Genomic DNA, 24,112 nt, shown 5'->3' with positions numbered 1-24,112 from the left:
CCAAAAATTAAATCAAATTACAAATAATAACCGAAGCACTGTTGAATTTCGAAAATTACCCAATCCGGTTATCCAATAACCGGATTTGGGATAAATGTCCGGTTATCCAATAACCGAACTCAACAAATATAACCGGTTATTCACTAACCGGAAAGTTATGTTTTTGCTTTTTTTTTTTTTTAAAAAAAAAAAAAACCGGTTAATCACTAACCGGAAAGTAAGTTTTTTTTTTTTTTTTTTTAAAAAAAACAGAAATTTCGAATTTTTTTATTTTTTATATTAAAATATTAGAAATGTTGAATATATTTCTTTGAAAATAGATGAAATACAATATAATTTGATTTATTAGAAAGACTGCAACAAATAACCCGGATCAATATTTTTCAGGCCAGATTTTTCGCGGTTGTAAGAAAAATTAATATATTTCTTTATTTGCTATTGGAAAAAAATAAAAATGCTCAGATTCTGAGTTATTGATCCCGGTTCAAAAGTCACTTCTAGGTAATCTAAAAAATATTGTGATCCATCTAGTACATTTAATTAATAAAAAGTTGTTTCTATTTAAAAAAAATAAAAACTTTAATTTATTTAATAATTGTTTTTCAAAAAGAATTTTCAAAATAGAAACAACTTTTTATTAATTAAATTTACTAGATGGATCACGATATTTTCTAGATTACCTAGAAGTGACTTTTGAACCGGGATCAATAACTCAGAATCTGAGCATTTTTATTTTTTTCCAATAGCACATAAAGAAATATATTAATTTTTCTTACAGCCGCGAAAAATCCGGCCTGAAAAATATTGATCCGGGTTATTTGCTGCAGTCTTTCTAATAAATCAAATTATATTGTATTTCATCTATTTTCAAAGAAATATATTCAACATTTCTAATATTTTAATATAAAAAATAAAAAAATTCGAAATTTCTGTTTTTTTTTAAAAAAAAAAAAAAAAAAGCAAAAACATAACTTTCCGGTTAGTGAATAACCGGTTATATTTGTTGAGTTCGGTTATTAGATAACCGGACATTTATCCCAAATCCGGTTATTGGATAACCGGATTGGGTAATTTTCGAAATTCAACAGTGCTTGAGTTATTATTTGTAATTTGATTTAATTTTTGGATATAAATAAAAAAATCGGTGATCTAGAAGTGATTTTATATACTAATTAATGGCGTTGTTAGTTTAATCTTTTTTTTTTGTCTGTGTTTTACTTTAAAGACAAACTGAACCTAACATTCTCTTTAATGAATGCGGAACAAAAGCCAAATCTCACAAATTAAATTATCCTTTGTTAAAAAAGAGGCATTTGGCTCCATTTAACTATCGGATTAATACATGTGATCCTTTTAAATTCCTATATTAAGGAATCCTATGTAGATTTTTTTTTTAAAATGGAACTAATTTTAAATATTTTACAGAACAAGCATCATTGATTTCATTGAGTTGTTTTTTTTATAAAAAATAGCTCCACCGATCCGTAGGATCAGTGTAGACATAAACATGTTTGCTTCTATTTATTATTGATTTTTGTGGTTAGATTGTTCAGATGGGTCATAAAATGGCTCCACCGATCCTGTAGAGTCCAAATCAAATTGTACTTGTTTTATTAAAAATATTAAATTTGATTCTATTTAAATTTTATTTTGTGTACAATTTTTTTTATTTCTCATATCCTATCTAAATTATTAATAACGAGAACACTAAATGATTAACTAAACATGCGAAATCAATGCCAGGTCTCACCCTAGTAATTTTTTATTCCTTTTTATCCAACAATATTGGGATACAAATTTATTCGTACTCGAATATTTACAGATTGATATGAATAACTGAATACAAATATTGAAATCTAAAATTTTAATTTGGAAGCGCATACGTATATAAAGACATATTCGATATAATAAAGAGTATAAGTTTAAATAAGAAATTGAACAATTTTTGAAATATTCATCAGAAATTAATGCTTTTATTATTAAGGCCCAATAAAGTTACTTTCTAGGCCCAAAATGTGTATCAAGACAATAAATTAAAGGATTTGAAGCCCATTGAGGTGGCCTCTTAGTTCATGGGCTTCATCCTATCCAATACCTTTAAAAATGTAATCCGTACCATAATGATCTAGAAGTGATATTTATATACTAATTAATGGCGTTGTTAGTTTAATCTCTTTTTTTGTGTTTTACTTTAAAGACAAACTGAACCTAACATTCTCTCTAATGAATGCGGAACAAAATCCAAATCTCACAAATTAAATTATCCTTTGTTAAAAAAGAGGCATTTGGCTCCATTTAACTATCGGATTAATACATGTGATCCTTTTAAATTCCTATATTAAGGAATCCTATGTAGATTTTTTTTAAAATAGAACTAATTTTAAATATTTTACAGAACAAGCATCATTGATTTGTTTTTTTTTATAAAAAATAGCTCCACCGATCCGCAGAATCAGTGTAGAGATAAACATGTTAGCTTCTATTTACTATTGATTTTTGTGGTTAGATTGTTCAGATAGGTCATCAAATAGCTCTCCACCGATCCGGTAGAGTCCTAATCAATTGTACTTGTTTTATTAAAAATATTAAATTTGGTTCTATTTTTTAAAAAAAAATATCCTATCCAAGTCATATTATCTAAAGAAGTTTATGGGATGCCGTTATCCTTTTTGTTTCATTATAAAGACGAACAAGTTACACATGGACTTTTGTAAGCTATTTAATTGAACTACATGTAAAATAGATTTATCAGAAAAGGTGAAACCGGCTTGTAGTTTCCCCTTTCGCTTTATTACTCTGATCAACAAGACGAATACAAGTACACTATTATTAATCTATAGATATCAACACAATAAAAGAAAAAATTCACCCCCACCCCCACCCCCTTACAAAAGACATAATAACACCAGAAATTTCTTTCAACAAATTCAAATATTCGACGATTTCACCGCACCTTTCTGCAATTCAGCCTGACCTCCTGGCCACCCGTCAGGCTACTCATCCTCAACATAGATTTAACGAATGCGAGGTTAAATGCCTGTTGTGAATTTGCAAAGGTGGTAATAAAGCCTTTCGTTTTCGGGTGCGTGAGGAGCGCAGCATCTGAAGAGAAGATGCTCATTCCCCCCAGGAGCATCTTGTAGTACATGTTGTCAAAAACCGTGCTGGTTGCGTCCAATGTCGCACCGGCATTGTTCGCTGTGTTATTTGCGGGACACGCTTTCCTTAGGCTGGATGCAAATGATGGGTTCAGTGTTGGGTCTATGCCATTTACCGAGTTGAAGCTGTTGATCCGGTTTTGAAAGGATGAGCAGTGTGCAAATCCTAGAGTGTGACCCCCTGAAATATAATTAAAAAAATATTGAGTTAATAATTAAGGTTTTCTCAATTGAAAACAAATAGATATACATGTTTTTGTTTTAATAAGATTGGACATGAATAATGAACGTGTTAGGTTTATGCAACATGGCACATTTTGGTGGGTCAGGTTTAGTATGGTGGGTTATGCTTCACATGAAAGCATTTCTGTTTACATAGATAACCCTGTGAACAAAATATTTTCATGTATATCCTTGCAATTCTCTCCAGCAAGTTTTTTTTTTTTTTATCTAAATAAGAAAAATATTCTCCATCTAGTTGGTTGTCAGAATAAATTTATTGTTACTTAATATGAGAATGTATTTTACAAGTTATATATACTCAATCATTTGTGCGCATAAGAACCGATTTAATCGCAAAATTATTGAATTTCACAGGAAAAGTATACAGCTTAAAAATGGAAAAAGGTTGGCCATATATGTGCAAATTTGCTTATCATGAAAAAACTAATTAGACTTTGTGCTCAAACTAAATAACCGAAAGAATGATCAAAGAATTATTTTATCCAATTTCCTTGCTGAATAACAACAGTATAAGTTGTCACTGCACATGTTCTTGTCTACATCGATATTTGGCTTGTACTGTGATTGTAGTTCTGCCATGCTTACTATTTTTTTTTTTGACATGTTCTTGTCTACATCGATATTTGGCTTGTATCGTGATTGTAGTTCTGTCATGCTTACTGTCAAAGAATCAGTGTGCTGTGTTTTGTTCTCTTCCTAAAGTTTCACAAAAACCACACACATCATGGTCCCAATTTATTTTATTTTTTCTCTTAGGATAATCCAACTTTTATATCCATACATATTTTTTTCAATATTAATATCATGAATTGTGAACTTTTAGAGAGGAACAGATTAGCTGTAGGTCACTGACAATGATTATTAGTTGAAATTTGAAAAGGAGCAAGCATGCAAATGCTGATAAGGACTAATAATAATAAAGTTTTTGTCCTTTAATAATATAATTTGTGAGGTACTTAGAAGACAAAACATATGTCATATCCCTTGTCCTACAGCATTAGTCCACTAAGTTCTGTCTTGGACCAGTTTATTTTCAATGATAAATTAAGCTTATATATAAACCATTTCCCCAATACAAAGAGCATACGAGTTTGTTAAAATTGACACTAATCTTAGCTCTTTTCATTTTTCTTATTCTGAAGGTTATTTGACAAATTATTACACTAATGTGAAAACATTTGGCTTATTTTCCTAATCAAACCGGGTAAATATTGATCATGGCAACCAAGTATCAGAATATATGTACCAGTAACAGCAATTTGAACATTAATTAATGGAGCATTAATATGGGTTGATCATAGTATGTACCTGAGAGAGTGACAAGGTCTTTGACTGACAGATTAAGCTGATTAAACCTCTGTTGCAATTGTGCAAAATTGGAGGTTGGCGCTGGCAATAGTGATGTTTCACTTGCTCTTGATATCCTGCCATCTAACCTCCCCACTGGAACCTTCCATGTGGGTCCCCCTGACTGCCAATTTGAAGAAGAACTGAATGTTAACTTGTTTGGGCCAAAACAAAAACAATAGAAAATTGGAAGTTCTGATATTGTAATTACATTCAGTACAACAAGGTACTTGAAGATGTTGGAAATGTTACTGTTCAGTTCAATTGTAAATATACAACAAGAACTACAAAATGTAGGTGTAACATGCATATGATTCTGAAGTAACATGCCAACAAAACACTAGATTGTTCAAACCATTTTTATCTCAATTCAAACCAAAAAAAAAATACTATTGTACCTTTAACCAACAATGTATGGGTTTTGGAATCTTGAATGCTTTTAAAAGCTGCTTTTTGTTCTCCCCTTTTTCTATTATATTATGTGCGATGAACGCATTGAAAAGAGGTAACAAAGCAAGCAAAACAGGGGAAAAGGGTGAAAGATGCACACTATAACAAAATTTAGATATTTGTGATTAGGACTATTCATCACATGCCAGCATCAAGGTATTCTGACCTCTAAAATATGAATGAAGGACAAACTAAATGTTTATTAAATAGAATTTTTTACTGGTGGACGTGGCTACTACCAACTATCATTAATTTTAAGAGCCTAAAAGCTACTAAGAATCTAAACTTTCATTTTATTTCCTTTTTTACCCTCCATTTGTTCAGGCTTAATAATATTCTGTTGCTTACCTGGATAAAGAGTAATCAACATTGAAAAATTGAGCATGATAGATCGAGTAATTAACAATTATGACTTACGAGAGCGACGGCATCTTTAGCAGCTAAAGCGAGGATATCAGCACAGGAAACAACACCAGGGCATTGAGCCTCGATCGCTGACTTGGCATTGTCGATGACGAAAAATGCATGGAGAGACACATTTGGTGGGCCCGCCTTCTCGGCCGTGTTGTTCGCGGTTGAGTCCAGCAATACTGATCCATCACAACCCTTTAAAGTTTAAACATGTTACAGCATTGTTAGAACAATAGAATTTCATATGCTGACATCAGTGACATGATACATGCGGTCATAAACCTCATAAACTTTTTTTTTTCCTTTTCTTTTCTCAGTTGTATGATGAGGAAGAGACAACATCAAGTTTGCATGCGATCTAGAACCCAGAAAAGGAAATCAGAAAATTTGAAAAAGAACTTTGAGAAAGAGACATGTAACATGGCAAGCACACTAGTCAGAAGTGGACATGATACATAAACCTTAATGGACTTTAGCCATGCTTTCATTTTCACTTTTTCTTTCTTCTTGTTCTTCTTCTTGAAGAAACTCTCTAGGTATCTAATTGACAGTGAAATAAAAAAAGTTCTAATGTAGCCTAAATATATTAAATTTGTATCCTCTGCATTAACTCAACTTTTTAGTTAATGCAGAATGAATCCGGACCATCTGATTCGTGTAGGCACGAATATTAAATATACCCCATGAGTTTCACCTCAGCCCGATTGGCTCGGATCCTGATCAGACGGCTGAGATGCATTAACTCAAATGCAGAAGATGTGGACTCAAATATATTGACTCTTACTTTCACTTCTTATTTTCCTTTTTAAATAAAGTAGTATTCAATATAATTACTATAGTAGTTTACTGTTAGCCACTGAAAAAGAGGTGAAGCTGCAGCAGCATAAATGTAGATGACATTCACTACATTTTTTTTTATTAACTCACTTAATGTTAGAAAATAATTTAAAATTTCTAATAAATAAATACAACATTTTCTTGAATAAAACTTGGAAGAAGGAAAAAATGTATGTGTGATCTTTTGGATATCCTCTGTTTTGAGTAGTGTGCAGATTTATTTGCCAGAAATTATCAGCTGGCAACCCCTTTTACTTTAATAAAAAAATATGAGCACAATGCCGGTGCTCATCGGCACCCAAATGCACATGAATGCGCCCGCACATACATGCGTGTGTGTGATTGAGTGTGTGTGTGTGTGAGAGAGAGAGAGAGAGAGACCCTGACGAAGCAGTCGTGGAAATGCATACGGAGCAGTGCGGCAGGAACCGTGTTATCGGTCACCATTGCTTGCTTCACAGCGGCAGTCACCGTTGCCTCGTAATTCGGGCAAGTTTTGTCATAGTAGTTTAGGCTAAGTCCACTTCCAACATGTAGAACAGAGAAGATAAGAAGTGATACAAGAGCAACTTCCATCCTTCTTCTTCCTCACTCTATCTCACAAAAAGGTATTTCCTTAAATTGTGGTGAAAAGGGATAAGGAGAGATGGGTCATATATACTGCCCACAGAGAGAATCAAAACAAGAGGAGACCACATGTATGCCAATGTGGTTGTTAATGAGGGGATGATAAAACTAAAAGGATTGATTATTAAAGTGATTTGGTTTACAGAGATTCTTGTTAGAAAGGAATGTGTGTTGTTTGGGGGTGGCTTTACCTCTGTAGGTTGTATATATGTGCAATTGTGCATGTTACCTTACCTGTCAGTTTCTTGAACAAATAATTTTCTGTACCTTCTGTTGTTTGAGAAATGGAAATTATTCTTTTATTGATTGAAGTAATGATAAATTGATGAGTACATATTTAAAGTATCAGAACTTGAGAAGATTCTATGTACTTGTCACAAATATACAGTCTCGCAACAATAGATTTTGACTTCACCAAATTGTTGACCTTGATTTCATGCTCCTGTTTTTGTTTTTATCAGTATACTCACTTCACCAAATAATGCAATTAAGTTAATTAAAATCGAATAGTATGTTGATCAACTTATTTCCCCTGCAGATATGGTGTAAATGTGGAAATATAGCAAAGAGCAAGTACAAAAGAGGAACAAATTTTGCTTCATGTGTGAGTTTACAGTGTTGAAAGGACAAAAATGCGACCTCCCAACAAGCACTAGTAGACAAATTTATAAACTCCACCTATTGTACTATTGAAAACCTTTTCAACTTCCATGATAGAGTTCTTCAAACGAGAAGCATTTGGAAGTAACCTCCAAGGGAATCGTTTTATGGGAATCGTTTTCTAGTTAAGATTTAGCCTCCTGTTCGACCATTCGGAAATAAATCTGCTGTGATTCTTCAAGAATTACATGACCCTGCTATTCCAAATCCAACCCTTATGTACACAAATTTCGAAATAAATGAAGGGATGGATTTGGAATAGCAGGATTATGTGATTATTCTTGAAGAATCACAGCAGATTTATTTTCTCGGCCATTTACCGTTCTTGTGGGGAAAAAAAAATTCACTCAGGGTAAATTTTTTTTCCCACGCGCATAGTGTTTCGGTCATTTAAATTGAATCCGTTCCCGTTTCTGTTCCCGCCTGGCAGCCGTAAATTCATATTTTACCACTTTGTTCCTCTTTTTCTTTTAAAAAGCGAGCGCTTGCGTATGTCCGGTTTTAGGATTTGGGAAGTAGCTTATTTTAGCAAATATCATTGAATATATTAAAAATATATTATTTAAATCAAAAGAAAATATATATCAAATTTTTGTTAAATTGATTTAATTATTTATTTATCCTAAATCCTAATCAACTCTATTTTTCAAAATTTAAACTATATAATGAAATATGATTTTTTTTTTCAAATCAAATTAATTTTGGTGAACATGCAATTTAAGAATGAAAAAAAAAAATAATCTAGTCTTCGAATTTGAACAATATTTTTCCAAAATATATCAAAACAAATGTACATGAAAGTGTGTAGTACAGTAAAACTAACCTTCAAATAATTTATGGTTAGTTTCCAACAAGCTGCGGTTCAATCGAAATAATTATGAAAGTAATCTGTAATCATGTGTGCCGACTAGACTTTTGGCAAAGGAATTAATTAGATTTTGTTAAAAGCGTTTTGGACAAATTTGATCCAAAGTCAGGTTTAGAGCGTCTGATATGTGTTGAGATTGGTGCAAACATATTTAAAATTTAATACATTTAAATGGTTATGTGAATTGAAACTGTTCGTATGAATTTTGAGAACTCGCATCCCCTGAGATATCTCATATTTTGCGTGACTTTTTGGAAAATCTCAGACGTTCAAATATGTTCTGCACGAATCTCATAGCTCAAATAATACTAGCTCTGCCCCCATCTCCAAATAGGCACCGAACACGTCGGTCTCGCAAAATATGAAATATCTCAGAGGATACACACTCGAATTTTGACACCTATCGAACAATTTACATCTAATTTTGATCAGACTTTGTCCATAGTTTTTTAGACAAAAATCTTACATTTTCACAAATTATATATCATGAGATTTAGAGGCGGATTTAGTTTGACTCTATTTATACTTCAAATAATTGTATTTTATAAATTAAAAAAAAATATATCATAGTTTCAACTATGATTGACATCCATTACTATTGATCTCCATATTATATTTTCTTCTCCAATTTAAAAGCTTACTAATATTGACCCCTAACGATAAATTTCTGGCTCCGCCCGTGATGGGATTACATAAAAGATTATAAAAATTAAATTATGTAAGAAATTTACCTTGTTGTTAATTAATTACCGTAAATAGCAATTAGAAACCATGCTTTGTTTTTAAGCGTTTGCATCTTTGACCGGTCCCATCCCATGCACTAAAGAGTGGGACATTGCTATTGGACCTATTGGTGGGTTAGGATAGGATGAGAACCCTTTTTTAAGTTGTAAGTTGTAACCACCACCTCCATTTCTCTTGTCGCCACTCATTCTTGCATTTTTCATTCATGCATCTTCAATAGGTGGCAATTTCTCTCGTCTTGCTCTTGTGACCACAGTGAAAAACTGAAAAGTTCGGATTCGGTTCGGCAGGTTCAAAATTTTGTAATTCGGGTATAATTCGAGAATTATTCTTACAATAAGAAAGCAAAAAAAAAAAAAAAATCTCCGAAACAAACCCCAGCAAAAAAAAAATAATGTTTTTTTCTCATTTTTTTCGCGAATAATTCGTGATTCACGTTTTATTCGCGAATAAAATGTATTATATGTTTTATTCGGAGTTCGGTTTGAAAACATAAAAAAAAAATACGAATAATTCGCGAGTCTTGTTACTATGCTTGTGACATATCATAATATCATATGTAGCATTCTAAATTATTGATATATAATAAAAGCTCTCCTAAAATACTTATTATTAAGTATTTTACAAAACTGATATTTTTTAGTGGTCCAAAATTGTCTAAAAACATCAGTTTTGTAAATACTTAATAAATAGTAAAAAATTTCAAAAAAAATATAAAATGTTATGTCGAAGCATATTTTAATATATATATCATGTTGAATGGTTTGGATCGACTGTTTAGACTTTTAAAATTACAAAACCGAATTGTTGTAAAATGTTGTAAGTGGTTCCCTCATTTTACAAACAAGTAGCATTATGACATGCATCCACTTTTTTATGAGAAGTAAAATTTTGGTCTATTTTTGTATATTTGTACGGAAGTGATAGGTGAGGTTTAATTAGGAATTAATTTTATGGATTTGAAGTTCTTGATTTGAATATATTACATATATATGATCTAAAATAATTCATTTTTTGCATGTAAATATATTAAATTATGAAGCTTTCAGAAAGAGGGTTCATAAAATTAGCATCTGGAATCTTTTTAATTTTTCAATGAATTCCGGGATGTGTTAAAAAAGGTAATTAGCAAATCTTTTTGTTTCCAAAAATACATAATCAGACCCTAAATAGATCCAAACCTGTGAAAAAAAAACGTGACAGAACATGACAAGACATAATTAACATGCTGTAATTTGGTCATGTCATGTCACGTTATTGCATGTGATCAAAATTTTTTTTTATATGACATGACGTGATGTAACTAAAATTATGGAGAATAGATCAAACGTGGTGTGTCAAAGAAAATAATAATAACATATACCAAATAATAAGAAACTACTACAATAATTAAGAAATAATGTTTACAAATTAGTCATGTATCACATGACGTGACATGACTAAGATAGTAAAAGACAAACATAACATGTATTATGTGATCACGTGACGTGACCTGACGAAACTCATAATATATTAAATTGGTTTACCTCTCCAAAGGCCCAAACTAAAGGAATTTGCATCCTCTGAGATATCTCAAATTTGAGTGTTTTTTAGAAAATCTCAACCATTCAAAAACATTATGTACGAATCTCAAAGCATAAATAATACTGACCCTGCACTATCCCAGATTAAAACGGGCAATTCAGATCTCATTCTACACTGAAATCATGAGATTGGAGGTCAAACACTCGATGCCTTCGGAGTTTAATTTGATGCTATAGGTGAAAAAAAAAAACATTATTTTTTTTTTCTGAAAAAAGACATATTAGATATTACTGTCCGTTTCATTAGAAACATAAGAAACTATTGCAAGTCTTTAATTACCACAGTCCACAAAGTAACACCTGCTATTATGGCCTAAACTTTTTATATCGCACCGTTGACAGAACAAGCAACTTTTGTCTCACTGTATCATACATTTGAGTTGCATCGATCATTGGCTCATTCCAAAGCCCCAAAAAAACCCAATCTCCTAGTCAACTGTGCACCAAAAACATTCTATAAAAGCAAATCATATTTGAAAATAAGTCACCATATATAGTCCATAAATAAGTGCATGCTATTTTGATAGCCAATTGCATGGGTACGTAATTGTTTTGTAGCTAGCCACACCCGTTTCTTTATAGGCAGTACCTTTTATTTCTTAGTTTACACGGTATGCTAGCTAGAAATTTCCAAAATATCCAACGACAGAAGTCACAAAACAAAAATGTTCATCATGAGAAATGGCAGTGGAGGTAGAGGTAGAGGTAGAGGCAAAGGTCGTTTAGAAGTTAATCATGTAACTATATATTTGGTGTCGTGTCATTCTCATTTCCTGACTTTTAGTTGCAACTGTACTATGTTGTGTGGCTAAATTAGCCCACATGCATAGCTATAGTCTCTCTATAATTGAAACAAATAAATTATTCGGATTCAGTTCAGTAAGGTCAAAAATTTGTGATTCGGATATAATTCGAGTATAATTCGGAAATGTTTTGAAATTATATGAATTAGAAATCTCAATCCTGCAAGAGAGCAAAAAAAACCAAAAAAATCAGGGAAATACGCTCAATTAAAGTTTGGTCAACTGAATAATTCAACGTTTGATTCGATATCACTAAAAAAATAAATTATTCAGATTTAATTTGAATTTAATTCGCGAATCTCGTGAGCTCTTTCGGTGTCGCCAGACATCATCCGTCATCGCTTGTTCGACTATGATTAAAACAAGCTTCACACCATAAAAAAAAAATGTTATCTGCCAAAAAAAAAAAGGATTGGACAGCTTTTTTTCTCTCTGAGAAGTTTTGATTTACCGTTGTACAATTTAAGATTCCAATCAATTACCCTACAAAAAAAAATCTATAATTCCAAACACTAAAAACAAATTGCTGATAAAAAATATCTGGTCCTTGATATTGTTAGGCCTAGAAAAATGTATAATAGGGCTGAAAGATAGCCTGAGTGTTTTTTGTGGAATTTTGAGTTCAAGCCATTTAAGAAAGAATAGTGGCAATTCAAATACACAGAAAAAGGAATTCGGCCTACAAGCAGAGCCCAAATTAGCAACCAGGTAAGGCCTGTTAGATATATGGTCAAGATAGAAAAATCAAACAATATTACAAGAAATAAGTTTGCATTTGTTTTATCATTTAACGTAGGTCTACTTTAAACTAAACACCGCATTTTATACCAGTAGATCAATAGTTATATTAAGAGAACTGATAACAGTATTCGCGCTACAGTACCTGTATTGTATCTGTAGGGGGGACATCAAAAATTAAATGTGAAAGATAACTTTCTGTGAAGATCGCAAAAAATCTACAATTCGAATTTTTTTTCCTAAAGTATTAATACTTATGCAAGGAAGTATTTATACCTATGAGTGGATAATTATTTATTGTGTAGGTACTGTAGCGCGAAGATAACAATACTCGCACTGTATTCGAGAGGACCACCGAAAATTAAATGCAGAAATATAACTTTGTGCGAGGACTACAAAAACTTCACAATTTGAACTTTTTTCCTAAAGTATTAATACCTACGCAATTTTCTCTTTCAAATGAGATCCATGATGACGTACTTTCAGGCTTATCGTCACGTAAATATTTATACCTCACCGAACAAGTATTTATATCTATACTTGCAAATATTTTTTACATATGGCACTGAAAGTATTAATATCTAAGTATTTAAGTATGTATACTTATGCACTGAAATATTTATACCTATGAGGTCGACTATTTTTGTTAGAGGAAGGTTGACGCAGGAATAATTGGGGAACTCGGAAATGGATGATCATAATAAGTTATGCATCAAAGTATTAATATCTTATTTTTTTAGTGTTAATATCTTATCGTATCTTCTAAGTATTTATATCTACGAATGTATAAATATCTAAATATTTTTTACATATAACACTGAAAGTATTAATATCTATTTACTGAAGTATTTATTCCTATACAGTCAATTATTTTTGTTAGAAAAATATTGATGCGGGGACGAGTACAGGGTATACGTGAAAGGGGGGCTATATAATTAATGGGGACCAAAGAGCAAGGGTATTACTTTTAGAATAATAATTAGTAGAGACAATATAATTAGTGGAAATCATAATATATCATTCTTTTAAATGTGAATACTGTAGTGCGGGTATTGTAATGAAATAATTCTATAAATATTTGTCATTTCAATTATCATTTGGATACAGCGAGTCCAAATACAAACCTTTAGAAATATGTCTACCTGATCAAGTAACTGCATTTTTTGTAGCATGGGGTCGCAAGCAAATTTAAAAGCAGCTAGCAAAACAAATATGAAGCTAATGATAGTAGTGCTAAGTTCAAAATATAATCAGGCATGCTTCATTCTCTTGCAAAGGATGCCTGAGATCTGAGGCTGATCTGATCGCCTCCAATCTATAGCGGTATCAGTAAAACATGCCTTCAATCTACAGGCCACCACAGTATATTTGGATGAATAAAGATCTGGCAAGAGCTAGCAGATGGCGGCTGTGGATTTGGATGAATAAAGCCGTGGTTAGAGGAGTAGGTGACGGAAAAGTATCTGAGATACTGTAAAAGATTCTCCTCACTTTACAGTTTGAGATCAACTCTCAGCCACTTCGAGATTCGAGTTAGCATAAGGGGCAGTATTATTGTTGTGAATTCAGCAGGTGACGGCTGTGGACAAGGTTCGGTACTTCGGTTCAGGTATGTTTGGATGTAGCGAGAATAGTGAGAATAGAGGGAACAGCGAGAATAGTGCTATTCTGATCCATCCAAACATACTCAGGAACAGCGAGAATAGCGCTGTTCTCGTTATTCCTACAAAAATATGGAATAGCAAACTACTCTCTCAAATGTTCAATCGCTATTCTCGCTATTCTAAATGTTCAATTCAAACAATATTCTGAATAGCTCCGAATAGCACTATTCTTAACCTACTATTCTCAACAGTAGCTGTTCTTGCTATTCTAGAGTGCATTATTTTGTCGTCCAAGATGAAAAATCTCTATTTCATTTCAAATAAGTTTTAGATTAGTTTTTTTTTTTTATATATATTTAATTTGTGTCCAAGATGTGGATAACGAGGAACGAACTTTTGGCATCCAGTTTAAAAATGGGTTGAAGAATTTTTTTTTTTTTTTTTTTTTGTTTCTGCGAAACTTTGACAGAGGATGTCAATGAACATTTTTTTTCGTTCATCCCATATTTTTTCATTTTCATAATAAACATATATTGCTCAAATAAATAATCGTCTTTGCATTCCTTCCCGTCAAATTACTTTTAACTAGAACTAGAAGGGACAAGTTCCCTACCAGAGTCATTATAAAAAGAGATGATATTTAGTTCAAGTGTAGTTTATATATATTGGAATAATTTGGGTCTCAAGTCCATCGGATTCAAATTTGAGTTTGATGAGTTTCGTGTCCATTCGATCTGCTTTAAGATCCGTACATAACACTTCAAGATTCATACAAATCTATCGCATACGGATTTGTTCCCGTCTGTCTAATCCACTTTAAAATCCGTTCGCGATAGATCTGTATGAATTTTGAAGTGTTATGTATAGATCTTAAAGCGGATCGGATGAACACACGGACTAATCAGTACGCACGGACTAGTGTGTTGTTCCCATTAGATGGGATTTATGAACAACTGTTTTGTTGACCTCTATTGTTGTATCAGAATTAATTTTACGAATTATTTGCGAATTTTTTCTAGAATATATATATTTTTTTTACTCTTTTGCAGGACTAGGATCTCTGATCCGAATAATTCTCAAATTATATCCGAAATTTGAATCACGAATTTTTTATTTCGCTGAACCGAACTCGAATAATTCATTTGTCACTGTGGGGAGCAAAAACATTTTTGTCTTTAAAAGAATTGGAGCAGCACCCGCTACATTAAATTTGTATCAGAATGGTAGAGCCGTAGAGGATCAAGATTCCCACTTTCCCATCGAATGCGTATCCTCTGCATTAACTAAAAAGAGAATTTTTTTAGTTAATGAATCTCAACCGTTTGATTTTGAACGGAGCAAATCCGGCTCTTGCCTATTATATAGGAGGCCTTTCAATATTAGTGCAAATCTAGTTTGCACGAATTTTAAAGTAAATTATATGGTTGAGATTCATTAACCCAAAAGATTTCCTTTTGAGTTAATGCAGAGGATATGAATTCTTTCCCATCAGGGGGCAAACAAAGTGGACGCAATATAACCGGAAAAAAAAAAACGAATACTAAAAAAGTGGAAGATTTTTTTTTAATGTAAAATAAGGATATAGTCATTTAAAAAAAAAAAAAGAAGAAGTGGAAGATCACTGGAACACCTGTCATAAAAAAGGAAACGTCATGTTGACAGATGGTGTTTCAACCTCTAGTGGGCATTCTTCTGTACCAAAATGCTCTTTCTTTGGTTCAAACTTGAAAGGAATCCAAATCCAATTAGATACGAAGATATATTGTAGAGAGTACTATAAAGAGATTTGTTCCTTTGAAAAGACTTTGCCAATTATGGAACCTAGTATAGGTTTATAGAAGGGTAGAATATCAATTTTAGATCTAGTCACTTTTGGTACATTCATATCACGTTAAATTTGATAAAAATAGATAAATATCTTTCCGAAGTACCTCAAGTAGGAAATAAATAAGCTGTTATTCTAAAAGGATCACATGACCCTATTATTCCGATCTAAGGTGTTGATCTTTATCGAGATTCGGACACAAAAAACTTTTTGTTTTGAAATTTACACATGAAAAAACTTTGAACGGTTGTGATAGAAATAACAGTCTTGTGATCCCTTTAGAATAACAGTCTTGTGAACTTCCTGAAATTCATTATACTAGACAACAACAACAACCAAGCCTTTAGTCTCAAACATATCTATGGGTTTCATTTCATGAGATAATGGTTGTTTTTCGACCATTGGTCTATCGTTGGCTCGCCACGCCTATCATGACCCTCCTCCTTTATCCTGGCTTGGAACAGGGTTGTGCAGAAACTACACAGACGGAATTATCCATTATACTAGCACGACTAAAAATTAATAATGAGTACCATATAGGAATTTTTTTCATAAACCATAATTAATAAAACAAATTTTACGGAACCAATATGATTGATTTTTTTTTTTAAAAACCATAAGGACCGTGGGGTTCCCACGGTCTCAATTTTTTTTTTTTTTTTTATAAAACAGAATTTTTTTTAATTTTTTGTATTAAAATATTAGAAATGTTGAATATATTTCTTTGAAAATAGATGAAATACAATATAATTTGATTTATTAGAAAGACTGCAATAAATAACCCGGATCAATATTTTTCAGGTCGGGTTTTTCGCAGCTGTAAGAAAAATTAATATATTTCTTTATGTGTTATTAGAAAAAAATAAAAATGCTTAGATTCTGAGTTATTGATCCCGGTTCAAAAGTCATTTCTAGGTAATTCAGAAAACATTGTGATCCTTCTAGTACATTTAATTTATGAAAAGTTGTATCTATTTTTGAAAAAAACAAAAACTTTTAAGTTATTTAATGATTGTTATTCAAAAAGAATTCTCAAAATAGATATAACTTTTTATAAATTAAATGTCCTAGAAGGATCACAATATTTTCTAGATTACCTAGAAGTGACTTTTGAACCGGGATCAATAACTCAAAATCTAAGCATTTTTATTTTTTTTCTAATAACACATAAAGAAATATATTAATTTTTCTTACAGCCGCGAAAAACCCGACCTGAAAAATATTGATCCGGGTTATTTATTGCAGTCTTTCTAATAAATCAAATTATATTGTATTTCATCTATTTTCAAAGAAATAAATTCAATATTTCTAATATTTTAATACAAAAAATAAAAAAAATTTGATATCGTGGGAACCCCACGGTCTGAAAAAAATTCTGTTTAAAAAAAATATAAAAAATTGAGACCGTGGGAACCCCACGGTCCTTATGGTTTTTGAAAAAAAAAAACCAATCATATTGGTTCCGTAAAATTCGTTTTATTAATTATGGTTTATGAAAAAAATTCACCATATAGACTTCGTATTGTAATAAAATATAATTAATACTAAATTATATCGTACCAAAAAAAAATTGGCATTTCATGGATTGGATAAAATATATTTGACAATTAATTTTATTTCTTTTTCACCAACTAAATCTTACAACAAAATGGTTGTTATGCATGATGTCAAAAGCCAAAATCTTTGGTTTTCTGCCGACCTGAACAGTATAAATCTAACTAAAACTAATAAAAAATTGTGTCGTCGTCAAGAAGCAATAATTGTGTCTTCTCTTTCATATTGGACTGAGAATATATTGCTCTAATTCTTTGAGAAAAGTAGAGATATGTTTTTTCATCCAATCATTTAAATATTTTTAGGGAGCACCTAGCTATCCCTCCGTAACAATTCTCTATTTCAACCCTCAGTCATTAACTACTTCAATAACTACTAACTACCTAGGGGGACCACTTACTATTTGGGGACCACATTGTTAGTGTAATAATCTAGAAGTCAATAATACGATAATTTATCATAAAGCTTTGTTCATGAATTGGATGATTAATATCATTTTGTTGCCTTGAGTATTATTAAATTTATGGATCATTTCGAGTTCATGACTGAAATTGTGAAACTCCATAATATAGATGATATATACTCGTAAAAAGTCACTGACCAAGGTAATTAGCAGGAACACTAATTACCGCGATAAGGTTAGTATGTGGATTAAAAGATGGTTAAGTTTTACAAACCACCTGACACGAGATGTCATTTTAATCACATAGATACATGTTCTAGGAACATGGTATTTGACAGACCACGAATGAAACATTAAATAGAATTGTGTTCGTGTCATTTATGTTTTCATTCAGTGCCAAGTTCTACAGTATGAGGTATTCATCTTTCCTACTAAGAAATGTATATGTGTGATTGTTATCAAACGCTGTCGGTAAAATGCAGTTATAATGGTAGCTCTTCGGTATACATGGCTTAGCTGAGGTAGTGATGGTTTACCAAGAATACTATTTGTCTCTCGTATCTTTATACGAGCTATAGCATCACTGGGCCCCTTGATAGAGTAAGATTATCTGCTAGCGGTATAATTACAAGAGTAATTATATTTGATAATCTGCTCAAGATCAAGAAAAGATTCAGTTAGCAAGTATGACACACATCTACCTTGAAACTAATCTGATAGCTATGAGACAGAAGAACAGACACAAGTAAATAGTTTACTGGATCGTGATATTGTACTGTACAGCATCATCTGTGTAATTGGATGGTCATGATGTGTTGCCAGATGCCGCTCATGATTATAGAAGTTAAAACAGTTTTAACTCTGTTTACCAACATAACACAAATCCTATTGGGTCACACCATTAGGAGTTAATCGGAGAATCTTATTGTGATTGATTATAAATTGGTTATGATCAATAGTAAGATGGTTATAATTAATTATACGTGTTATAATTAAATTATAAATGTTATGTAAAAATAACAAGCAAAAACATTAGTTAATTTATAAACGTGTGTGACACGTTGTATAAAAGTTAACCGGTTAATTTATAAATGTGCAGGACACGTTGTATAAATTACCGAAACAACAACCGCAAAAAATATATATAATTGTTCAGAATAATTATACGAATATTATTTGTATTCGGGCCGAGGGCATTCGGGTCTTTTCAGATTCGTGCTTATCTGCATGACATGTCATCGATCCTATCCAGATGACACGTCATCGATCTTATCCACATGACATGTCATCCTTATCCATTCAATGGCATTATCTTGTAAATAGGCCGAACTTGGAGGGCATTTTGGTCTTTTGGTAACCGAACCTAAACCCTATAAATAGGGGTGGAGGGGTAGAGAGAAAAATCGTTAATTCACTCATACCGTTTTGTGTCGAAACAGATCGGTATTTTCTCTCTTTCTCGGTTTCTCTCCCAAATAGTGTTTCGGTTGAGAAAAGAAAGTTATACGTACTTGATGTATAATCTTGCGGATTGTTGTGAAGTTGTAGGGCGCAAAAAGTTGCACGGCGTCAGGTTAGCTAACGGTGCAGGATGTCTTAAGTGTGGGTGAGTGGAAATATTCCCAGCTGGGTTCAGTGCTCTGTTTCTTTGAATGTGAGCAGGTCACCGAACTCAGGGGAAGGGATTCACTCGGAATTTGCTTCCTGCATTCCTCCTGGTTCACCCCTTGTGACGAACTTACGTTCATGATCGGTTGTCGGAGGTTTTATTATTTTCGATTGTGGGGACGTTTTACTCCCGACGGGCGCAAGCCCCCACCGTTAATTACATCAGAAAGACCTTTCGGGTCTATCTGAAGACCTCATGCATTCCAGGATTTGTGCCTATTGAGGTTGAATTGAATAACGGTGCTAAAAGGGCTCATGTATAGTTTGTTTTGGTCATGTGGTTGGTTCTCATTTAATTTATAGGCATGTTTTGATTGATTGTCGTGATGTATGCATGAAGACATGGATTTCATATGTTTAAAATGTGAGAAAGTTATTGAGAAATATCATTTATGTGTTTTTAATATGAAAAGAGCATTTGGATATTTTTATTTATAAAGATATGTCGAGAGAAGGGGCATTTTGGTCATTTCAGATTATTTGTGGGACATGAATATGTTCAAATATCATTTAAGATTGTAGAAAATTGAATTTGGGTTCATTTGGGAATGATTTGAGTTGATTTGGGAGTTAGTATGAAAAAGTTATGGTCAAAAAGGACTTAAAAGGACTTATTTGTGAGGATTTTATACTTCCAGGGACTTGTTTGTAAATTTCCAGGGACCTGAGGCTGTGATTTGGACTTTTAACAGGGTCTGGAATGAAATTTGGGCCTTCAAGGGCTTGTTTGAGAAGTTTTTATTCTGACAGGGGCCTCTTTGTAAATTTATAGGGGCTTCTCTACATATTTTAAATAAACAGAGGGATTTATATGTAAAAGAAGTTTGTTTAATCATTTCTGGGCTTTGAGATTGGTGTTGGGCCTTCAAGATTCGGGCTTTGGGCCTTTGAGGTGTGCACTAGGCTATCAATTAATGTACAGGGCTTTAGATTGATCCATTTGGGCTTTGAGATTAGTGCCATGTCATTTTAATTCACTTGAGCCACTGACAGAGGGGTCCCATGCTGTCAGGAGCCGTTTGATTTATCAATTTGAACATGGGCCGTTAATCACAGAGATTGCTTCAAGATTCGTGCAGAAGGGTTTCTCAGCTAGGGTTCTTCCCCGATGAACTCCTTCCGGCCAATCTAGGCCACGGCGGCGCCGGCCAAAGACATGGTTGTGATTGTGAGGCTGTCAGGAGTCTATTGGTACCATTGTCGGCCGTCGGCGACCATCGGAGGCGGCGGAATAGGCATCTACGGTACCAATCGGTACCGATTGAGTCCCAGATCGATTTCTATCGATTTCTTTGCGATTCCTTTCAATCAATTGGTTGTTTAAGATCGTATGAGACTATAGAAGGCTCTAGAGGCATCAATTTCCCATTTAAATAGGTTTTAGGTATGATTTAGGTTTTGTCACTTCGGTTTCAGTACCGAATTGGTACCAATAGCAGGTACAATGGATTTCAAGTCAAATTGGACATTCAGAGATGCCTTTTATGTCATTTAGATTGTATTGGAAGAATTTGGGAGCTTTGGTTTACATTAGATCAGAATCTGGATCAAGTTGGCATAAAGAACATATATATTTTGATATTTCTAAATCATTTTCTCTTGAATCTTGTACAGGACATGTGGTTTTTATTTCACAGATTCAAAGATATACATGTTAGGGATTTTTGTTCCAAATTTGGGATTTTTCTGAGCTCACTTACTCAGTCAAATGGCTTGATCAAGTTCAGGGGTATTCATGGTAATTTTACCATTTTAAATACAGAATTTCCATTTTAAAAAGATGAACTTTGAAACCTCATAACTTTTCATAGGAATGTCCAAATGAGATGAAGTTTATATCAATTTTGTGTGTTTTTATGTGTTCTATCTAGCTGTGAAGTCCAATTTTCATTTTGACTTTTGTACTGATCTGAGCTGTCAGATTTATCAGCAGGGGTCATTTTACTGTTTTTTTGGATGCTTATGCTGTACCAGTTGTGCTTCTAATGCAATTAAGTGCTGAAGCTAGGTTTGCCATGGTACCAGGGACTGGTACAAGTTCATTCAAGGTCTGGTTTGGTCCAATACAAGTTTTCAAGGGCATTTAGCCACTATTTTCATACCAAAAAAGTGAAAAATAGAGATCAAAGGGTTCAAAGTTTATAAAATCATCATTTTAATGTACTTTTAACATGTCAGAACTTGTAATTTTGCAGGGAAGTCCCTGATTGTTTTAAAACCGTGTTTTTATACCTTCTCACTTGATTTCAAGAGGCATTATCACCAAAACTTCATGGATTCATAGATGTAAATGACATATGGCAATACAATTGCTGTCTTTTTACACTTTGAACCTCAGTTTCTCACTATTTGCAAATAAACCCTTGGAAATAATGAAATTAGCCATTTTTGGTAGCATAACCTCACTATTTCTCTAGTTTTATTTGCAATTAGGCCTTCTCAAGTGATCATTAGGTTGAGAGTTGCAAAGGATGCCTGTGGCTCACTTTAAACAACCCTTGTGTATTTATCTTTTATTCAAAGTCACTTTATTCCCTTATTTTGATTATTTTTGTAAAGAGATCAAAGGGTCAGATGAGCAAGGATGCCTGTGGCTCACTACACTCATCTTTACCTCTAATTAATTTACAAAAAGAATCAAGGGAGGCAGAGAAGAAGAAAATGAAAGAAAATAGAGAAAAGTGTACAAAAATGTAACTTTTTATGAAAGGTTTGTGTCAAAACAATACATTTTATGTTTTTAATGTTTAAATACATTATTTAAGTGTTTTTAAAGAAGATCATTGCATCAGAACAGAAAGGAAGCAAGTGCTATAAGAAAAGAAGATCAAATGGCTAGAAATAAAGCTTTATTAATGAAAATAATGTACAAACAAGGTCCCTAGGGACTTTACATTGCATCCAAGCCCTAATTACCTATGAATTAGACTTGTACTCACAGAGGAAGCTTATGGTGTGTGTGTGCACCACTTGTATGTGTGTAAATGTGTGTGTAATGTGTAGCTGTATGCTCAGAGCTCAATGTGTGTGTTTTCTCTCTTAGCTGTGTGTTGTCTTGAACTTCATTTGGGGTGCCCTTTTATAGGCTAAGAGCTCAGCTCAGGATTTGGTAGGGCTGAGGTGGTCTCATCTTGGCCAGAGGTGCTTGATCAAATGCCTCTGGTTGATTTATGTTTATTTGAATGCCATCAAGGCAGGGGATCACCCAATTATAGTTTGCCATGTCATTTGAGTGTGTTGGATGCATTTGAGCCCTTAGATTGCATTAACAACAGCTCTGGGCATCAATAGCCCTTGATTTACTGCCATATGGATGAGGTATGAGGGAATGCGTGCTCTCAGCCTCCAGGAGTATATTCTCCTATTTTGTCATGACCTTAGGCCTATTTGCCATGTGTCCAGGGGACCAGGAAAGGTGTTAATAGCTGCATCAGCTATGTTGTGTTGGACCCGAGCCATTTCAATGCTTAACATGGTCCTTTCTCGATTATTGAGCTTTATAGTATGTAAGAGTGACAGAGAGCATCGTGTTTCCTTCCTTATCATGTACTAAGGTCCAATTTATCATCTGCATAACCAATTTGATGCTCTCAGCCATGGCAGAAGCTGAGCTGGCATTCTTTGTTCAATTCACCTTTCTAAGTCCATTGAACCTCAAATTGTGCACACAGGTAGTGTCGTCTATGCTTAGTTGGCATCCCTGTTGAGTTTCAAAGCTTGATTGCATCTCTGGCTCAAGTTCACAACTTCACCCTTCTTCTCTTCTCGGTTCAAATTGAACCTTGTGAGAGAGAGACAATCCTTGAGGTTTGGGAAGAGAGAAGAGGGAAGGTAGCTCTTTCAATCTTATATAAGCTTTGCTTCAATCCCTTCTTAATTTAGGCGAATTTAGAGCTCAAAAATCGGCTCAGGCCGCGAGAGGAGGGAAGGAGAAGATGTCAGAGAAAGGGGCCCGCATGTCGGCCTCATTGGCCTGTGCCTTCTCTCTCTTTCATTTCCTTTTCCCTCTGTATAAGCTCGGCGCATTGTAGGCCGCACAAGGGGGCAGTGTTATGGTGTATGGTGCTCTTAGCGCACTCAAAATGAAGGGTTCAAAGGCGCTGAGTTTAAACTCAGCGCTCCCTTGCTCATTTTGGCTGGTCTGGGCGCATGGTGCACCATTCCGCTGTCAGCTTGGTGTATGGAGTTCATTCTTCATGCACTGAGTTCACCCATATCCGAGTTTCAGCGAAAATAGCCATGTGAGGCTGACAATGGGTCCCAAGGGTCAGGTTTAGGCTTGGTATACCCCATATTGCACCCAGAGAAGCCAGGTTTAATGCTAGGGGTACCCTGTGCCATGTGGCACCAATCAGGAGCTGCCATGTCAGCATTTCCTTTGAAAATTCATAACTCTTTAACCATTTGGAGTTAGAATCTGTATAAAATATCAAAATTCATGGTTTTCAATGTAGAATATTACCATGAACTTTAATATGTCATTTCCCTTCATCTTGGGAAGATTTTATGCACATTTAGCATTGTTCAAGCATTTAAATTGGTGCCAATTTCCATTTATTTAAATTGGCAACTTTCTAGGGTACAACAGA

At 33.4% G+C, this 24,112-nt stretch overlaps 1 protein-coding gene across 1 annotated transcript; it reads right to left on the bottom strand.

Moving 5' to 3' along the window:
• Positions 1-2,744: 2,744 nt before the first annotated feature.
• Positions 2,745-7,250, bottom strand: PER64 (Peroxidase superfamily protein). The gene is made up of 4 exons (XM_078305016.1): positions 6,828-7,250; positions 5,616-5,804; positions 4,710-4,872; positions 2,745-3,339 (listed from the first exon to the last, which is right to left on the bottom strand). Exons 1-4 carry the CDS (start codon positions 7,020-7,022, stop codon positions 2,945-2,947), a joined length of 942 nt encoding a protein of 313 aa, XP_078161142.1. The 5' UTR covers positions 7,023-7,250; the 3' UTR covers positions 2,745-2,944.
• Between the last annotated feature and the right edge of the window lie 16,862 nt (positions 7,251-24,112).

This window comes from Carex rostrata, chromosome 7, assembly GCF_964058835.1.
Source record: "Carex rostrata chromosome 7, lpCarRost1.2, whole genome shotgun sequence".
NCBI lineage: Eukaryota > Viridiplantae > Streptophyta > Magnoliopsida > Poales > Cyperaceae > Carex > Carex rostrata.
Note: the sequence above shows the minus strand (reverse complement) of the source record. Positions and strands in the feature narration are given on the sequence as shown.